This window comes from Piliocolobus tephrosceles, chromosome 2 (assembly GCF_002776525.5).
Source record: "Piliocolobus tephrosceles isolate RC106 chromosome 2, ASM277652v3, whole genome shotgun sequence".
NCBI classification, from domain to species: Eukaryota; Metazoa; Chordata; class Mammalia; order Primates; family Cercopithecidae; genus Piliocolobus; species Piliocolobus tephrosceles.
Window position 1 is genome coordinate 155,903,884 of NC_045435.1, and position 21,051 is coordinate 155,924,934.

The window sequence follows — 21,051 nt, forward strand, 5'->3', positions numbered from 1 at the left end:
AAGGAAATAGACTTGGAAGAGGGCCCAGCAGGCAACCTGAAAGACAAGTGTGCGCTTTGACCTTTTGACTTGCGGATTTATACGTTGGCCTGCTTCTGGGATCTTGTGTCCCTTCTCCCCTGATTCCTCCCTTGGGGTGGGGTGTCCGCATGTGCGATGGCCTGCTAGCACTTTGGAGGGGAGCATGCGCAGTGTGTTTACTGGAGTTGTACAGATGCTCATTTGAGGCATTCTTCTCTTACCAGCTGAATGCCCCTAAGACGGTCATATACCAGTTTAACTCTGCCATTTTGCCTCTTACTGTGCATGCTTCAGCTCACTTGCCCAGCTCCTGAGATCTTATCAGGAAGTTGCTGATCACCAGTTTCAGCTTTTTTTCTGTCTAGGGAGACTGCTTTTCCCTGCCAGCTGTGACAAGTTACTATTTTGGAGAGACAGTTAACAACCACCTGACCATCACCTGCTGGTCGCCTGACATTCTTAGTTGGTTGCGAGGGTGCCTCTCCTGCCCTGTTCATGTCTGACTGGCTACCTATTAGCTACCTATGTTACAGTTACCAGTAATAATATAATTTTTTCCCCCCGAGACGGAGTCTCGCTCTGTCGCCCAGGCTGGAGTGCAGTGGCACGATCTCGGCTCACCGCGACCTCCGCCTCCCGGGTTCATGCCATTCTCCTGCCTCAGCCTCCCGACCAGCTGGGACCACAGGCGCCCGCCACCACACCTGGCTAATTTTTTGTATTTTTAGTAGAGACAGGGTTTCACGATGTTAGCCAGGATGGTCTCAATCTCCCAACCTCGTGATCCGCCCGCCTCGGCCTCCCAAAGTGCTAGGATTACAGGTGTGAGCCACCGTGCCCGGCCAGTAACAATATAATTTAATTTCTAATGATGGCTGTGTTTAGCAGTCAGCTGACAACATTCCTGGAAATTTAAAAATCAGCTCCTGTGGGCTGTTAGGAGCCAGTTCTAGCTCACTACTGCTCCCCGCCACCCTCTGTAGCTACATTGTCTGACTCCATTTGCCTTCCAGGATGCCCCACCTCCTACCTCCCACCCACCTACACAGCCCATGTGACCAGGACCCCAACCCCAAACAGGGGAGAAAAACTGGGGTACTGATGTTAAGAATTTGGAAGATAAGGAATATACTTCGGAATGATCCACCTGAGTTTGGGGGAAGATACCTCCAATTTTAGGGATCTTAAATTGGTAGATTGGTGGAGATGACAGCATTAAATACTGGTTGAGAGCACATCTCTGGGTCTGCTGCTGGGCTTGAATCCTGTTTCTGTCTCTCATTGGCCATATAATCTTCAGCAAACAACTCAATCTCCCTGTGCCTCAGTTTCCTATGAGGATAATAATGACATCTGCTTCATAGGGTTGTAAAGATTAAATTAGATAATTGATTAAAACTTTTAACATGGTGCTTGGCACAGAGTAAGTGCCTAATACATATTCGTTATTATTAGTAGTATTTATTACTATTTAACTGTTACTAAATATTTAACTCTTCATAGTAGCATTTAACTATTACCATTTTGTTATTTAACTATTAAATAATAAAAGTTGTTTGTTGGCTACTATTACTTTTTACATTTGGAAAATATATACAGCCAGTGTTTTCATGCTTTTAAGGTTCTGAAGGCTTCAGCGTGCTTAATCTGCTGGAAGCCTCATAGTGACCACAGGACAGAGTCATTATATGATTATGAGTACGATTCTCCATTCATTGTGGTCTGCGTTCCATGGGCAGAAACTGAGACTCTGAGAGGCTGAATGATGGCCTAGGGCCACAAGCTGTTGGCTAACCAGTCAGAGCTGGGTCCAAGGCTTCTGTTCTCCTTCAGCTGCTTCAAAGCCTACAATAGTCATTCTATGGGCTCTGTAAAGACTTCAAACAGTAAGAATTGGAGGTGCTACTACTGAGCTATAAGCCTCTTGACTTGGGTTTTTTTTTTGTTTTTTTTTTTTGAGACAGAGTCTCATAGTCGCCCAGGCTGGAGTGCAGTGGTGCCATCTCGGCTCACTGCAACCTCTGCCTCCTCGGTTCAAGAATTCTCTGTCTCAGCCTCCCGAGTAGCTGGGACTACAGGCTCACGCTACCACACCCGGCTGATTTTTGTATTTTTAGTAGGGATGGGTTTTCACCATATTGGTCAGTCTGGTCTCGAACTCCTGACCTCAGGTGATCCACCCACCTCGGCCTCCCAAAGTGCTGGGATTACAGGCGTGAGCTACTGTACCCCACCTTGACTTGCGGTTTCTAGCCAGTTTATTAGATTGGATTATGTTTGGATTATTCTGTAAATAAATATTCATATGTGGTAAAAATGGTAATTCCAGAAAACCGTAACCTAGGAAAGTGGAGTTTTTTCCCTCCTACATTCTTGGCTAGGAGGTGTTCCATCAGACTGCATCAAAGAAACTGGGGATGATCTCCTATTTTTCATCTTTTCCCCAGAAAAGAGGAGTAACAATGACCTGCTCCCCTGAATATATAGGAAGGGATCTGACTCTGTCCATCTTGCTCTGGGGAGAAGGTTAAAAACACAGAGCTTCCCTATGTCTGGGTCACAGTTTCACAGTTGTGGCTAGACATATGGTTTTTACAAGGAAACAGGGACTGTCAGATTGACAGAGATCAAGTTGGATAACTCCTTGTTTGAGGGCGGTATGGGACAACTGGCACTGTCTTACAATGCTGAAACAGATTTCAAGTTTTCCGAAGGGAAATTTGCCACTATTCACCAAAATTAAAAATATATACCCTTTCTAATCAGCAGTTCTACTACAAGAACTACTTTCTCAAAGACAAGCTCTTGTATGAAAAATAAGGGATCTAAGCTGTTTCTTTGCACCATTGTTTGTAATAGGGAAAGAAAGACTAGAAACAATCTGAGTGTCCACCAGCAGAGACTTCTAAATAAATTGCAGCCCTTCCAAACAAGACAACACTGTGCAGCCGCTAAAAAGAATGTACTCGATTTCTATTAGGTTGGTGCAAAATTAATTGCCGTCTCAGCCATTGAAAGTAGTGGCAAAAACTGCAATCACTTTTGCACCAACCTAATATATACTGATATAGAATAATTTCTAAGATATATGAAGTACCAAAGCAAGAGGGGATAATACATATTTATAAACATATAAACTATTTCTGGAAAGAGGACTAAGAAACTAGAAACAAGAGAACTGGGTAATTAGGACATGGGAGAAAAGGAGACTTTCCATATAGTCTGTAGGAAATCTTTTGAATTGTATTTCATTTGCACGCATCATATGTTCAAAATAAATACATTTTTGTATACAAGTTGGTGAAGGGACCTGTTTAAAAAAAAGATGTTTCCAGCTAGGCGCAGTGGCTCATGCCTGTGATCCTAGCACTTTGGGAGGCCAAGGCGGGCGGATTACCTAAGGTCAGGAGTTCAGGACCACCCTGGTCAACATGGTGAAACCTGTCTCTACTAAAAAAAAAAAAAAAAATTAGCCAGGCACGGTGGCAGGCACCTGTAATCCCAGCTACTCGAGGCTGGAGAATTGCTTGAACCCAGGAGGAGGAAGTTGCGGTGAGCTGAGATCGCACCACTGCACTCCAGCCTGGGCTACAGAGTGAGACTTCATCTCAAAAAAAAAAAAAAAAAAAGATGTTTCCATGTGACAGCTGTGTTTCCTCTGGTTTGAGGCAGTGGAGTGGTGATTAGAAAGGCTGGGAAGGAAGGACGGGCTCAGCTCCTGATCTTCCGCCCTCATACTGAGACCTGACTCTTCACAGCAACAGGCGGAGGTGGCCCACACGTCCCAGACCCAGGAAGAGAAGCTGGCAGCTGCCCTCAGGGTGGAGTTACACAACACTTCGTGCCAAGTCCAGAGCCTCCAGGCTGAGACAGAATCCTTACGTGCCCTGGTAAGTGGGCCAAGGAAAGACCTGGCATCTCTGTGCTAATTTTAACTCTCTACTGTCAGATTCCAGTATTATGGACCATAGTTTCCAGGGGATTCCCATCTCACAGCATATGAGTTTTGAGGCCTGAAATGTCTTCTGACTCCCAAGGATCATCAGATACTGAATCACAGCACATGCAATAGACACTGTAGTGCCCCCACTGAAATCTCTCTTACCAGGCTGCTGCTGTAAATGTTGGCTGTTAATATCCACAGCCACCCCTTTTCAGCTGCCCCACTGCTCCAGAGACCTGCCCTTACCCACACTGAGGACACCTGGCCCAGGAAGTTAGGCCCTGCCCCCCTAGCCCTCAGCTAGTGACTGAGAGGGGGTTTTAAAAGCCCAGCCCTCCTGCTTCAACATGGAACTAGCTCCATTCTGTAGAGCTCTCCATAGGACCAGACTGTAGCCAGATTCCGGAGACCACATCCTCACTTAGTGCCTTGCTCTGCCCTGCTTTCCTCACTCCCCCTTTCCCTGAGAGTACTCCTTAATGATTCGCCAGTTCCAGGATCCCTAACTCAGGCTCTGCTTCTGGAGAACCCAACCTGAGACATCCAGTAAGCCCTCAGACTCACCGTGACTTGCAAGTACATCTCTTTCATTATTAATTATTATGGATTAAAATAATTATTCAAATAATCAATAAAATGTATTAATAATGAAGCAGTCCACCCTCTGATCTCTGGGATGGACTGAGGTTCTATTTGGGTGTTAAACACAGCTCTTCTTAGATGTCCCCTCCAGGAGGTCATTTGTACCATTCTAACTACAGCTTTGTTGGTGCAAATCAAAGGTTAGCCCATGTAATCGTTGTGCAGCTGAGATGGCCTGGAGTCAATGAGGCGCGTGATAGGATGTAGGTCAGTGCAAGCATGTAGGAGAAAAAGATCTGGGGATCTGAGGGGAGGAAAATCAAGAGTAATAGAGTCAGAAGGGCTCAGCTCCTCCATTTATCCCTTGGGTAAATAGGCAAATCCCTGAACCACAGTTTACTCTTCTGCAAAATGGGTATGATAGTCACAGTCCAGCCCACTTCTCAGGTGTGGATGCACATGAGCACGCTCTTCTGACTTTTAGCATTATTTTGAGAACTTGCTAGTTCCTGGAACTGTGCCAAGTGCTTTGGGAACATAAAACTAATTAGATATGGTCCCTGCCTCCAAGGAGTTAATGTGGTTTCAGTGGAGGAGCCAATATAAATGTGAGGGCATGGCAGGTGGGAGAGAGCACCCCTGCTGTGGGAGCCAGGGAGTCAGGGGATAGACTTCGTGGTGGGTGCTCTACTCACTCACTAGCTGTGTGACTGAACAGAGCTTTCATTTTGTCACTTGTAAAGTGAGGATCTATTTTGACTGTCATATCTTTTACTGTCTCAGTAACTTAAAACAACAGTGAATCACTTCTTCTCTCATTCTGTGATTTAGGCAGAGTTCAGCAGGCATAACTCTTCTCTGTATCATGTGGCCTCTGCTGGGGCTGGACACCCAGAAATGACTTCTTCACTTAGCTTGTCTGGTGACTCCACTGTGCCTCTCCTTTTCTCTCTCCCTGTGACTGCTCCATGTAGCCAGCTTAGACCTCCTCATACCATGACAGCCTGACATAGTCAAACTTCTGATATAGCACTTGAGTGAGCACAGAAGCTACCAGGCCTCTTAACACCTGGGCTTGAAAGTCTCTGCAAATCACTTACACCACATTCTAGTGGTCAAAGCAGTCACCAGACTATCCTAGACGCAACAGGGAGAGAAATAAACTCAACCTCTTGATGAGACAATGGCAAGGTCACATTGAGAAAGCGATTGTGGAGTGGAGACAATTGTTGCAGCTGCCAATGCAAGTGTGAGCCACGTTAGGATCATCATATAATTTACCTCATAATGTCATTGAGATGATTAATTTGATAATGTATGACAAGCCCTCAGCACAGTGCCTGGCACTTAGTAAGCAGTCAATAAATGCCATCTATTATTAATTATCGTATAAAATTGCTATACTAACTACTAGTATAGTAACTCCAAGTTGGCATCACCAGCCACCTGGTCACCTCACTTAAACCCATAGTCCTAACTATTGGGAAAAAATGGAAAAAGAATTTACAGTCTCAACCAGAAAGCTTCAGAGTAGTGGCATTCTTTCTATGCCCATGGCCCAGAATAGGCTGCTACTATTCCCTGCTGGTTCTGGTAGATTACTGTTCTGGTCACGGGGCCTTGCAGCCAAGGTGAGGAGCACAGACTGGGACAAAATAGGTAACAAACTCTCATACAGTTTTCAGATACAGGAAGTTCATCCAGCCGTTCCTGTTATTCTCAGTCAGAGCGATCTGTGCACACAAAAGGCCCCCACAGCTTATATAAGCTTCAGATGGCCAAGCTGGCGAGACTTTCGGCCCCCTTTGCCAATAAGGCGCTATTTGCATTGGAAGTTAGGCACGAATAATGGTGCTTGAGACCTGCTGAACTCTGTGTCCAATCAACTCAAATCAGGAATGGAATTCAGGGCCAGAAGTCACAGAAGGTCACTATTTTACTTTCTGGAGGGTTTTGCAATTCTAGAAAGTCCCTTCAAATCTCCAGAGACCTGCAGAATAAGCGTGCTTCTGTGATCTGTTTGTTTGCTGGTGCTGTCTGTGTGGCTGGCCGAGCCAGCGTACTGCCTGCAACAGTAGCCTGGTCATAGTCACTCAAGCTCAAGCATCTCCGGGAGAACCAGGCATTCTCTCTGCCAGAATGTCAGGGACTTAGGTAGGGAAGCTGGATTTGGACTTTAAGGTTAAGATGGAAGACACATAGAACCTTTGGCTGGGGTTCCAGTGAATGCCCTGTTGGCAGTGGGTCCTAAGTCACCAAGGAAAAACCTCAGGCCACATGAAGAACTCATCTAGAAGATGGAGAAAAACTATAGACAGATGATCCAACCATGATTCTGTGAAGCGTGTTCCCAAATCACAGATGTTACAAATCCAATGTCAACAATAACTAGTCACAAATTAAGTACTTTCATGTATAAACAAAGAAAGAAAACCCAGGGAGGTTGGAACAAATGATGCTCAAAGTCAAGGTGGCCATTTCTGCATCCTCACTGCTATAGAAAGGTTTTCAGATTCTATTAAATAATAACCCTAGACCAGACACTGATCTAGATTTATTTATTCTCTAGTGATCACATTTTGCCTCTTGCAAATATGCCTCAGGTAGATGAGAATCTGACTCAACATTCTCATATCCTGTGAAATTAAGAAGATTTAAATAAGGTAATATGGTGATACCTGCTAATCGCAGTCATGATTTAAGATGGTGTCATGACAAAGAATTTTCTATTTCATCCACAGTGGTCATAAGGGTGTAAAAAATCTCCTCCTGGAGGGCAGGGTACAAAATCTTGTTTCATCAAAATTTAATTCAATCCAATTTAGAAAGTTTTTTTTGTGTGTGTTATATTAAAAAGCCAGATGCTAAAGGAGAGGCGAACCATAAATGAAACTATTAGAAAATGTTAAACACAGACATAGCTTTTTAAAGGGGTTTATTGATCAGCTCTGCAGTCTTCAGGACATGGTGCATGGGAAGATGAGAAGAAAGAAGTTTCCAGTCTAATGGGGAGACACAGGTATTGCAATAAGTGTAACCATAATACAAGTGCTACCATCCAGGGCAACCTACACATACCAAGAACCTATTCTGTGCCAGGCCCTGACTTGTGTGCTGGGACTACAGAGACTTGGTTCCTTCCAAGTCTCACCATCTGGTGGAAGAGACGTGCCCATAAGCAAGCTTAGCCCACTGTGATAAGTTTAAGAGCACGCATGAGCTTGGGGAGCCATGGAAATACAGAGGGTCTCCTAACCCAGCTTGGTGATGGTAGCGGCAGAGGAGTTTCAAAGACGGCTTCCTGGGGCAGGCTACCTCTGAGCTTGGACTTGGGGATGAGTAGGAGTGAGTAAGGTGAGGATGCTGGAAGGAATGGAGGAGCATGGTGCAGGTGGAGGAAACAACACAGACCAAATAAACTCCAAGACTGGAAGTGTTGATGCTGCCGTAGGATGGGGATAAAGATAGAAAGATACTGGGCCAGCTGTGTGTGCCGTATTAGGGGTCCTGGGGAGCCATCAATGGAGTTTAAGCAGAGGAGATACAGGCCCAGGTTTAGGCTTTCGACAGAGCACTGTGGCTATTTGTGTGTGGAACTCAGGAAGAGGAGGAACTAGAGGTGGGGAGATGAGCTAAGAGGTCACTGAGGGTACCACAGGTGAGAGATGACAAGCTTCCAATCCCAGGCCGTGGTGGCTGCATAATGTGAAAACTTCTCAAGAGGTACAAGAAGCAGGACTCATAATATACAGGAAGCCGTGATGGTTGCATTTGGAAGAAGAGAACGAAGGAAAGCAGGAACACATCTTTCCCCAGTTTCTAGCTCACATGGGTTCACCAGTTGAAGCTTAGGCTAGGAGGAGCCAGCAGGTTCAGGAGGCAGCCAGTGGCTTCATTTTGGACACCTTGATGTGAGGTCTGAGTACATATTTCCAGTAAGACGTTCAGTGGCAGGTCCATAGCTACTGAAGGAAAGATTGGTGGTGGAATTACCAACGCAGGACGTGACCTGGAGACGACTGTTCAAATCATGAGTATGATGGAGACCAACACAGACCCAGGATGCACTGCTCAGGAAAAAAGCAGGCTCAGGGTGGGCACTGGGGAGCCCACAGTGAGGGGACAGCAGAGGAAAAGGGACAGGCAAAAATGTGCTACTAAAACACCAAAGGGGAAAATGCTGAGTATATAAAGGCCAGAGACATTGTTCTAACGACAGTGATCTGGGAAAGAATGCTGGAGGAGATTCTAGCCAAATGATGATGGATGGGGTTTCCGAAGCAGAGGGAGAAGGGGTCCCCCGGGGAGTGAAAAAATCAGAAGAAAAAGCCCCGGAGAACAAGATTTCTTTGAAGAAACATCTGCAAGCTGCCTCTCATTTGTCTTTCTCAATCCCTCTCCCTCTTGCTCCACTCCTCTCTTCTCACACCCCCTTTCTTTTCTCCCTCCCTCACTCCTTCTCTTTTTCGCCTCCCTCACCCTCTCTCCCATCAAAAAGATTCATTCAATCAGACTAACCTACAGTCTGACCTGAGTGGGATTCTTTATTTTTCCCACGGAGCCACTAAGAATAATAACCCCCGTCAGTCTCCAATACTGGCAAGGTCCCTGCCGCGGGGTGAATGGTCCAGGCTACCACCAGCCCCTGCCACTGCTCTGCATACCTCTCTCTTCAAGGGCCCGGCCTGTCGTCCTCGAGTTTGGACCAGGTTCGCTCTTTTGCAGAAACGAGGCCTGGAGAACACCTTGCACGATGCCAAGCACTGGCATGACATGGAGCTCCAGAACCTGGGCGCTGTGGTCGGCCGGCTGGAGGCGGAGCTCAGCGAGATTCGCGCGGAGGCGGAGCAGCAGCAACAGGAGCGCGCGCATCTGCTAGCCCGCAAGTGCCAGCTGCAGAAGGACGTGGCGTCCTACCATGCCCTGCTGGACAGGGAGGAGAGCGGGTAAGCCTCGCTTCCGTGTCAGTTATCCAAGGGATGCATATTCATGGCTTTAAAAATAATTATTTTCCAAACACTGTGGAAGTATTTAAGAAGAAATCACCCCAGACTTCCTCTCACCTAGGCACCCATTCCCACAGCCTAGCTGTGTCCCGCCTTTCCTATCCACATACAAATAATATATATAATATATATTCCCATACTAATACATTTTCTATATGTATGCATATTTATGTATGTATGTATATATACACACGTATGCATGTATATATACACACATACATTCACACACATGTGTATACCTAGGCTGTACATAATAGCTGTTAGGAATGTTTCGGTTGTTTGTAATAGAACCTAATTAATGAGGCTATAAACCAGTGCTCCTGAAACTAATGTGCACTCCAAACCCCGGGCATCTTTCTTTTTTGGGGCGGGGGGATACAGGGTCTCGTCTCGCTGTGTTGCCCAGGCTGGTCTCGACTCAAACCCCTGGGTTCAAGTGATCCTCTCACCTAAGCCTCCAGAATAGCTGGGATTACAGGTGTGAACTGTGACACCCCGGCTGGGCATCTTTTTCAAATGCAGATTCTGCTTCAGTACATCTGCTGTGGCGTCTGAGAGTCTTCCTTTCTAACAAGCTCCCAGGGGGTGACTATACTGCTGCTCCACAGACCACACTCTGAGTAGCAAAGATGTGTAAACCATTTATTTAAGAGTCCCAGAAATAGGTGATGTAGGCTGTTCAAAGATTTCAGTAAAGGACTCAAGCTTTTTTCATCTTTCTAACATACCATGATAACATTGGCTTTTTATCTTTGTTACTGCATGCCAGCCACAGATCCAAATATCACATCCTCATTCATGGCCAGAAGTGGGAGAGAAGAGGCAGCAGCAAAAAAAAAAAAAAAAAAAAAAAAAAAAAAAGCTTTTTCTTGAGTGGCCCTCTCCTTTAATCAGTGAAGGAAAGACATTTTGAGGCTTGCAGTGGACTGTCCCTTATATCTCATAGACCAGAACCTACTTATACTGGCCATATCCATCTGCAAGGGAGGCTGAGAAAGCAACTCTTTAGCTTTTCCAGACTCCACAGTGGAGGCAGGCAAGGGGTTGGGAATAGCAGTTGAGCTAGTCTGCCATAATGACACACACACACTTGCACTCACTCTTTTTTTAATAGATAAGGATTCTGGAGGCATATACATCAGCCTTGGGCCTTAGTTTCCTTGCCAACTCTTTCCAGAAACCCAGGCCCTGATTTTGTATCATAGTTCTCTGCCTTCTTATTTCCCTCCAAGGCCCCTTCTCTGACATATGTTGAGTAAGGAATAGAGACAGCTTAGTGATCGTATCATTCAATCCCTCCTGATTCAAGAGAGAACACAAAGACCCGGAACGGAAAAAGATTTGCGCATGATCACACAGGAGGCGGAGATAGCACTGGGAAGGGAGCCCAGGTCTCCTGCTCTCTCCAACAGTGTAACCTCTCTTTATTCAGCAGGCGGGAGAGACTCAAGGAAGCGACCTAACCACGCCCTGCTTTCAAATGGAAAATATGTCATCCAGCTCCTCTCCAGCTGTCTTTTATTGAATTGATTTTTGTTGATTATAAAAGCCAGATGTTCCTAATTTTTTTTCAGATGCCTGTGAGCATCTGAATAAACACAAAGTCGGTTTAAACAAACACCAAGAGCAGTGAGTTAGGCTGAGTTACTTCCTAAGAATCTATGTGCTACATTCATTTTGTGAGTGCCAGCGCAGACCTGACTCTTGATTATTTTCGTTTATCCCCCAAACCCTGCCAAAACAACATCGTGATCCCTGTTTCACAGACAGGAAACAAAGCCTCAGAGAGCTTAAGTCATGGCCCAAGGTCTCACAGCAAATAATCATGGAGTAATGATTTAAAATCCAAAACTATCTTGTTCCGAAGGCCAGATTCTTTCATGAGACAGCCCCCTTTCTCATAATCCTATTGTGATAGAATGACCCATTTTCCTCACCCATTGCGTCTGACTCCTATGTGTTTCCTTTCAGCTGATGGAGAAGCTTCCTCTTTTCATGAAGAAAACACCCTTCCTCACCGGCTGACCCGTGAAGTTGCTTGAGGAGCTTTCTCCTGAGTTCCAGTCCCTGCTGGATTCCCTGGTTCATTCAGCTTGAGCTGAAAAGCTTCCTGGAAGTGGAGAGGGTCCTTCTGCTTTAGTCTGAGTAGTCTGTAGCTTGAGCAACCTCCCTTGTCCTCCTCCAAATAAATGCTTTGTGCGCAGCGTCCAGTTTGCCCGCCTTGTTCAACTCACTATAGGTTCCAGATGGATATCACTTTACCTGCATGGCCTTTGCTCGCAGAGCTATGCTTGAAGGCTTCTGGAAGGATTCCCTTGCATGTGACGCCATCTGCCTCCCTAGGGTCACCTGCTCTTGGGTTTGTCAACATAAAAGTGCTGCAGAGGCAAAAGCAGTGCTCATGGCATGCAGGATTGCCGCAGTCTGGGACAAAAAACAACGCTCTTGCTCGAGAGAGGATTAATGTGGTGCTTTATTGCATGTTTCATAATTACAGGCATCATGGAGCATTCAGACCTCTTTAATATACTCTGCATGCATATTCATGTGCAGACACACACATTTCACTCGCTATTGGCAGAGCACCTCTCAATCAGTTAAAAGGGAACTTCAGTCTCAGCCCAATCTAAACCCATTCAGTCTAAGTGGGGGATTAATGACACTGTGATTCCTCACCCCACTTACAGCCTCAGAATTTTCTTCCAGGGTCCTTTCCCCAATTCTCTCAGGGCCTAAGCCGGCCAAATATAGTTCATGCATCTGCCACCTACCCAGGCAAGACTCTCTTGCCTTCTGATTAAAATTGAAACCACCACCTGTGTCCTACCACAGGTTCTCAGTGTCTCTAAAACTGAAAGAAAAAAAAAAAAACCAACCAACCAACCAAAAAAAAAAAAAAAAAAAAAGACCCAACCTTAATTTCATCATTCTTCTCTCAAACTTCTGTCTTTCTACCTGTCACACAGAATTACGGACCAAAATATCCAAGCTGAGTCTTTGTGTTTCTGAGCTGCTAATCCAGACAGGGGGATGTATCCAACACGGGTACATTTGAAAACCCCCATACCTGAGGGTCCGAATAGCCAAGGCCCACACAAACAAAAGAACATTTATTTATCCTTAAGGATTGCTTATAAGAGAAGCGAGGTGGCTGGGCGCGGTGGCTCATACCTGTAATCCCAGCACTTTGGGAGGCCAAGGTGGGCAGATCACAAGGTCAGGAGTTCGAGACCAGCCTGGCCAATATGGTGAAACCCTGTCTCTACCGAAAATATGGAAATTAGCCAAGCTTGGGTGGCGGGCACCTGTAGTCCCAGCTACTCAGGAAGCTGAAGCAGGAGAATTGCTTGAACCCTGGAGGCGGAGGTTGCAGTGAGCCGAGATTGCACCACTGCACTCCAACCTAGGCAACAGAGCAAGACTGTCTCAAAAAAAGAAAAAAAAAAGGCAAGATATGTGGTATCCTTGTTGGAATTGCTACAACTGGTTTTCCTTTTTGGCCTACAGGAGCAAAGGAATTGTATTAAAGATCACATGAGCAGAACAGCTATTTACAATGTGCATAGCACCTTGACATAGGTTAGCTTGTTGTTCGAGACATGGAAATAGGCAAGACGCCCTAAAACTACATTTTAGCAAAGTATCCGTCTCCTCCATAGCTGCACACTATGGGGTTGCCCATAATTGAACCACCTGGATACAAGAGTCCTGCCAGAAAACTGTGTGTGGCTGGCCTTGCTATGTTGGATGCAAGTATGTTGGAAACAAGACCCTGAGGTCTGTTTCTTTGCTTTCTTTCTTGTTACTATTAATTTTTGGCCCCTCAGGCAAGACCTAAATTCCTAACCTTAACGTAGCTGGAGGCTTCAAAGGTGAGAGTCCCCGAAAGGTCAGTTATCAAAAGGAGGTAGTTCTATGACTGAATGGCCATGCAGTTTTTAGAACCTGGAAGTCGTTTCGGCCTCTGGAAAGAGGGGAGAAGGAATCTGCGCATACTCCTGGGTTTCCACCAGCCAGCACGCTGTGCAGGGTTGCACACGCTCGGTCTCCTCCACACCATCATCGCAAAGAGCAGCTGCCATAAATCATTCAGTTAATCACCCTTTGGCAGGGAGAGCCGTGGCAGACTGGTGCTTCCAGTGCCCAGCACAGGCTCTTGCTGTTTCTAATGAGGCTTCATTAACAGGTATGAGAAGGCACTGCTGGCCCCCGAACTCTGCCAGGGCCTTATTTAAACCAGGCTTCCTCTCACGACATCCCGGTACAATTATGCTTTGGCAGTGGTTCACTGACAGGTGGCAGGGGAGGCTGCTGCTTGTATTGGTGTCAAGGACAGAGCATTTGTTCTGGAGCAGACCACAGCAGGGCTCCCAATAGATACCTCCTGAAAGACAGCCGAGCTCTATTTCCATACCAGGCAACTCCACTGGCCTCTGGCCTAGCTTCCGGAGGGCTGTGTTAACTCCCAATGGGATTGCTAGAGTATCCATTGGCTTTCGGATTCAACATTCTTTTATATCAAGATCCTTAAATCTTACCTTCATGATCATCTGTAACACTTCTTAGCATGTACTGGTGCCCAGACATTTTGATGCATTTTGGGGATACCAATAAAAAAAAGACCCAGTTTCTGCCCTCATGGGTTCACAGCCTTGGTGAGTGCAGGTGTGCTCCCTGGAGGATCAACAACGCAAAGGATAAGTAAAGCAAAGCAGACAGAGCAGCACGTCACCGTTTTCACAGCCCCTTCATAGATTCATTTTGTCATCAAAGGTATGAAAATAGACATCTGAGTCTGACCTCACTTGGTTTTCAGCAAGATGATTTAGCAAGAACCATCAAGCACCATGCCTGTCTCTGATTGTCTCCACACACCCCATAGATATTATTTTATAAACCCTTACATTGTCTTGCTTGTTTTGAGAAAAGGATGGGTTGTTTCTTTGGAGACAAATCTAGAATCTTATCTGGGATTGCCAGACTTAGCAAATAAAAATATAGAATGCCCAGTTTAATTTAAATTTCGGATAAAAAAAAAGAATAAGTCTTTAGTATAAGTATGTCCCACATGTTGCATGAGACATATTTATGCTAAAACATGATCTGACAGCTCTAATAATATCAGGCAGAAGCACTCCATACTTCGTATCCCCCACATAGTTATCTGAGCTCAAGCAATTCATAAAGGTTTGCCTAGCACTTCCAGTTGGGACACCCCTATACACAAGAAGGGGAAAGGATGACCCAGGCTATGTCTTTACCCATTCTTGATTGGAAATTCAGTCCCCTGACACAAAAGCACCATTGTGTTTGAGAAATCAGTCTGCTGGTTTAGTGAAGAAGTAAAGCAAACTGTTTTCTCAGCTGAAGTAACTGGTTTGACTGGATTATATCGACGGGTTATTTTGAACAAAAGGTTGAGCAGGAACAGGAATAGATCCCAGCATAGACATGCGGTGCTGCAGAGTCGACAGAATGTTCACTATCATGCCCAAGAGGAAATATTCCATTTTCTCCTGCTCTTCCTGAGCGTGGAAGGTAATTTGCACCACAGGGAGTCCAGTTTTCAGTGTAATTCTGGGACTGGACAAAAAACCACGTTGCAGCCTAAAGAAAGGGCTTTACAAAATGGATGAGCAACAAACTACTAAATTTCTTTGGACAAGTCATGGCTACTTTGTTTTTGTTTTGTTTTTATCTGCAGCTAAAGTTCCTATCGATATCCTAGACAGGAAAAATGTATAAATGGGGTTCACAACTTTAAACTAAAAAGACAAAGGCAAACCTGACAAGATGATTAAGACAAGTTGTCACTAACTTCCTGAATGATAATTAATGGCGTTGTGGTTGCTTTGAGAAGAAAACAAAAGGAGAGGGGACAGGAAATCAATAGACTAGTGGTAGGTTCAGCCCCTCATTGTTTAGTACCAGCAACCAAGAGAAAAGAAGTAAGAGAAACATGTAGGGTGATAAATTGTCCTGAGGAAGTGAAATAGTGGGTTTACACATTATTTTGGGAATTCAGTCTTAGCAGTTCACCAGAGCAACAATCATGCTGAGTAGTGGAAAGCTCCCGCCAAAACTAAATCCTCTTCCTCAATAAATATTTATGCAGCCCCTGTTACATGTCAATGCCATGTTACGTGCCAAGAATATGAAGATGTACAAAATGTGAACCTGCCCTTAAATAATCTAGATTAGCACTGTCCAATAGAAACAGAATGCAAGCTACATATGAAATGTTAATTTTTTTAATAGCCATATTTTAAACAGGGAAAAATAAACAGGTAAAATTAATTTTAATATATCTTAATTATCTTGTTAGGTCCAAAATTCTATTATTTCATAATGTAATCATATTTTTAAATTATTAATGAGAGTTTTATATTTTTGGTACTAAGTTTGAAATCTGCCTTATGTTTTACCTTGATAGCTCATCTCAATTCAGATATTAAATCTTCATCAGAAATACTTGAGCTATATTTAGATTTCATAAAATTTATAGTTGAAAAAGTAGATTGACGTACCCAAGCTGTTCCAAACACACTTAAAAGTTTTCCAATAACTGAATTTAAGATCACAAAATTTGTTTTCCTTTGATCTTCACATCCACCTTGACATAAATGGTTCATCTTTTTCAGAAGAGTTCATGTGACTTTGAAGCAAAAACACATCAGTTTCAAAATCCCACCTCCCCAAGTTAAGTAAATTCATTAACTTTTCCATCTCATTCAGCATGTATTAATATCATGTTCAAGGAAGTATTACATATATTAAGAATCAACTCTAAATTTATCAACATAAAAAAATCCCTTTTCAAATTTTTCTTATAAGTTTTACAGGACAAATATTTTACACAGCTTAAGTTTTTAAATTAAATTTTTAACTAATTAATATTAAATAACATTTAAAATTCAGCTCTTCAGTCACACTAGTCATATTTCAAGAGCTCAATAGCCACATGTGGCCAGTGGCTACCACATTGGACAGCACAGATTAAAGTTGAGTAGAGGTGGGTGGGATCTACAATGGATTTGACCAGTTTGTGAAAACAATCGAGGTCATATTTGCACGATAATTTGTGAGAAGTCCTGCTTTCTCACAAATTTACCTCACCAAATACATCAGAAATTCCTGGCAGGTGAGTGTCCCACCTAGAAACAGAGTGGCTACATTCCAACAGTTGGAATGTTGGCCTCCTACTTGGCCCAAGTAATCCTTCTACTGCACTGCACTGCTTCTCATAACTAGGTCTTTTGGAGGGAGTTTCCTCTACCAGGATCTTGAGCCTCCCCTGACACATGCTGTTTGTTTTCTTCCATACCCCTCTCCTTTCCTTAATCCCCTAACCACATGAGCCCTGGGAGGAGTGAGCTGAATCAAAGAGGCTAGCATGGCCTAACAGTCAGACCCCACCTGCTCAGTTAGACCGCTCTGCTGTTTTTTTCTCTCCCTCATGGTGATTTTCTCTCCAAGGTCTCATAGACTCTCTCTCATCTAGCTTCAGGACCCACCTCAAATTACTTCAGTTCTTCTGACAGCTCTGAACCCTGTCTCTGGACTGAATTCTCGTTCCTGTTTCAGCTCCATGCAAATCAAGGCAAGTGACCAAGCATCTGTTTCAACATCCCCAGACACTTTCTGAGCTTTTTTAAAAAATCGTACACAAATCAATAAATGTAATCCATCACATAAACAGAACCAACGACAAAAACCACATGATTATCTCAATCGATGTAGAAAAGGCCTTTGACAAAATTCAACAGCCCTTCATGCTAAAAACTCTCAATAAACTAGGTATTGATGGAACGTATCTCAAAATAATAAGAGCTATTTATGACAAACCCACAGCCAACATCATACTGAATGGGCCAAAACTAGAAGCATTCCCTTTGAAAACCAGCAAAAGATAAGGATGCCCTCTCTCACCACTCCTATTCAACATAGGGTTGGAAGTTCTGGCCAGGGCAGTCAGGCAAGAGAAAGAAATAAAGGGTATTCAATTAGGAAAAGAGGAAGACAAATTGTCCCTGTTTGCAGATGACATGATTGTATATTTAGAAGACCTCCTCATCTCAGCCCAAAATCTCCTTAAGCTGATAAGCAACTTCAGCAGAGTCTCAGGATACAAAATGAATGTGCAAAAATCACAAGCATTCCTATACACCAATAACAGACAAACAGAGAGCCAAATCATGAGTGAACTCCCATTCACAATTGCTTCAAAGAGAATAAAATACCTAGGAATACAACTTATAAGGGATGTGAAGGACTTCTTCAAGGAGAACTACAAACCACTGCTCAACGAAATAAAAGAGGACACAAACAAATGGAAGAACATTCCATGCTCACGGATAGGAAGAATCAATATCATGAAAATGGCCATGCTGCCCAAGGTAATTTATAGATTCAATGCCATCCCCATCAAGCTACCAATGACTTTCTTCACAGCATTGCAAAAACCTACTTTAAAGCTCATATGGAACCAAAAAAGAGCCCACATTGCCAAGACAATCTTAAGCCAAAAGAACAAAGCTGGAGGCATCACGCTACCTGACTTCAAACTATAATACAAGGCTACAGTAACCAAAGCAGCATGGTACTGGTACCAAAACAGAGATATAGACCAATGGAACAGAACAAAGGCCTCAGAAGTAACACCACACATCTACAACCATCTGATCTTTGAGAAACCTGACAAACAAGAAATGGGGAAAGGATTCCCTGTTTAATAAATGGTGCTGGGCAAACCGGCTAGCCGTATGCAGAAAGCTGAAACTGGATCTCTTCCTTACACCTTATACAAAAATTAATTCAAGATGTACTAAAGACTTGAATGTTAGGCCTAAAACCATAAAAACCCTAGAAGAACACCTACACAATACCATTCAGGACATAGGCATGGGCAAGGACTTCATGACTAAAACACCAAACGCAATGGCAACAAAATTGACAAATGGGATCTAATTAAACTAAAGAGCTTCTGCATGGCAAAAGAAACTACCACCAGAGTGAACAGGCAACCTACAGAATGGGAGAAAATTTTTGCCATCTACCCATCTGACAAAGGGCTAATATCCAGAATCTACAAAGAACTTAAACAAATTTACAAAAAAACAAAAACAACCCCATCAAAAAGTGGGCAAAGGATATGAACAGACACTTCTCAAAAGAAGACATTTATGCGGCCAATAGACATATGAAAAAATGCCCATCATCACTGGTCATCAGAGAAACGCAAATAAAAACCACAATGAGATACCATATCATGTGAGTTAGAATGCGGATCATTAAAAAGTCAGGAAACAACAGATGCTGGAGAGGATGTGGAGAAATAGCAACGCTTTTACACTGTTGGTGGGAGTGTAAATTGGTTCAACCACTGTGGAAGACAGTGTGGCAATTCCTCAAGGATCTAGAACTAGAAATACCATTTGACCCAGTGATTCCATTACTGGGTATATACCCAAAGGATTATAAATCATGCTACTATAAAGACACATGCACACTTATGTTTATTGTGGCACTATTCACAATAGCAAAGACTTGGAACCAACCCAAATGCCCATCAGTGATAGACTGAATTAAGAAAATGTGGCACATATACACCATGGAATACTATGCAGCCGTAAAAATGGATGAGTTAATGTCCTTTGCAGGGACATGGATGAAGCTGGAAACCATCATTCTCAGCAAACTATGACAAGGACAGAAAACCAAACACTGCATGTTCTCACTCATAGGTGGGAATTGAACAATAAGAACACTTGGGCACAGGGCGGGAAACATCACACACCAGGGCCTGTTGGGGGCTGGGGGAATGGGAGAGGGATAGCATTAGGAGAAATACCTAATGTAAATGACGAGTTGATGGGTGCAGCAAACCACCATGTCACATGTATACCTATGTAACAAACCTGCACATTGTGCACATGTACTTTAGAACTTAAATAATTTTTAAAAAATTGTTTTAATTGAGATAAAATACACATACATAATCTACCATCTTTACAATTTCTAAGTGTACACTTCAGTGGTAATAAATACATTTGCATTCTCTTTTTTCCCTTCATTCCCCTTCTCCTGTACCCTTCTTGGTCTCTGGTAACCCCAGTCTATTCTCTATCTTCATGAGACCCATCTTTTTAGCTCCCACATATGAGTGAGAACATGACATGTCTGTCTTTCTGTGCCTAGCTTATTTCACTTAACATAATTTCTTCCACTTCCAACCATACTGTTGCAAATTCCATTCTTATTATGGCTGAATAATATTCCATTGCATATATATCACATTTTCTTTATCCATTCATCCACTGATGGACACTTAGGTTGACTACATATTTTGGAGGGTTTTTGGTTTTTTGGGTTTTGTTTGTTTTTGAGATGGAGAGGCACTTAGTTGCCCAGGCTGGAGTGCAATGGTGTGATCTCAGCTCACTGCAACCTCCACCTCCCAGGTGCAAGCAATTCTCCTGCCTGAGCCTCCCATGTGCCACCATGCCCAGTTAATTTTTGTATTTTTAGTGGAGATGGGTTTTCACCATGCTGGCCAGGCGGGTTTTCACCATGCTGGCCAGGCTGGTCTTGAACTCCTGACCTCAAGTGAACCACCCACCTTGGCCTACCAAAGTGCTGAGATTACAGGCATGAGCCACCACACCCAGCCTGACTACATATTTTGACTAATGTGAATGATACTGTAATAAACAGAGTGCATATATCTCTTTGATACACAGATTTCCTTCCTTTGGGGTATATATCTCTAGCAGTGGAATTGCCGGATCAAGTTTTAGTTTTTTGAAGAACCTTCGTACTGTTCTCCATAATGACTGTACTAATTTACATTCCCACAAGCAGTGGACCAGGGTTCCCCTGCGTCCACATCCTCTCCAGCATTTGTTATTGCCTGTCTTTAGATACAAGCTTTTAACTGGGTTAAGGTGCTATCTCATTGTGGTTTTGATTTGCATTTCCCTGATGATTAGCAATGTTGAGTATTCTTTCATATACCTGTTGCCTATTTGTATGTATTCTTTTGAGAAATATCTATTCAGATCTTTTGCCCATTTTTAAATTGGATGATTTGTATTTCTGCTATTGAGTTGAATTCCTTGTATATTCCTGTTGTTAATCCCTTGTCAGATGGATGGTTTGCGAATATTTTCTCCCATTCTGTGGGCTGTCTCTTCACTTTGTTAATTGTTTCCTTTGCTGTTCCTTTTAGCTTCATGAAATCCCAATTGTCTATTTTTGCTTTGGATACTTGTGCTTTGGAAGTCTTACACAAAAAATATTTGCCCAGATCAATGTCCTGGAACATTTCCCAGTGTTTTCTTCTAGTACTTTCATAGTTTTAGGTCTTTCATTTAAGTCTTTAAACCATCGATTTTATTTTTGCTTATGGTGAGAGACAGTGGTCTAGTTTCATTCTTTGGCATATAGTTAGCCAGTTTTCCCAACACCATTTATTGAAGAGGCTGTCCTCTCTCTATTGTA

At 43.5% G+C, this 21,051-nt stretch overlaps 1 protein-coding gene and 1 long non-coding RNA gene across 2 annotated transcripts in view; one reads left to right on the forward strand and one right to left on the reverse strand.

Moving 5' to 3' along the window:
* BFSP2 (beaded filament structural protein 2) overlaps window positions 1-11,762 on the forward strand; it is a 67,110-nt gene extending 55,348 nt beyond the window's left edge. The window contains exons 5-7 of the mRNA XM_023207440.2: window positions 3,780-3,911; window positions 9,272-9,492; window positions 11,524-11,762. Coding sequence (XP_023063208.1) covers window positions 3,780-3,911; window positions 9,272-9,492; window positions 11,524-11,527 — 357 coding nt within the window. The 3' untranslated portion in view covers window positions 11,528-11,762. The remainder of the gene's footprint in view (window positions 1-3,779; window positions 3,912-9,271; window positions 9,493-11,523) is intronic.
* LOC111539533 lies at window positions 7,520-12,028 on the reverse strand. Its single transcript, XR_002730705.2, has 3 exons — window positions 11,490-12,028; window positions 9,211-9,472; window positions 7,520-8,508 (listed from the first exon to the last, which is right to left on the reverse strand). It is a non-coding gene; the product is annotated as an uncharacterized LOC111539533 (long non-coding RNA).
* Window positions 12,029-21,051: the final 9,023 nt, after the last annotated feature.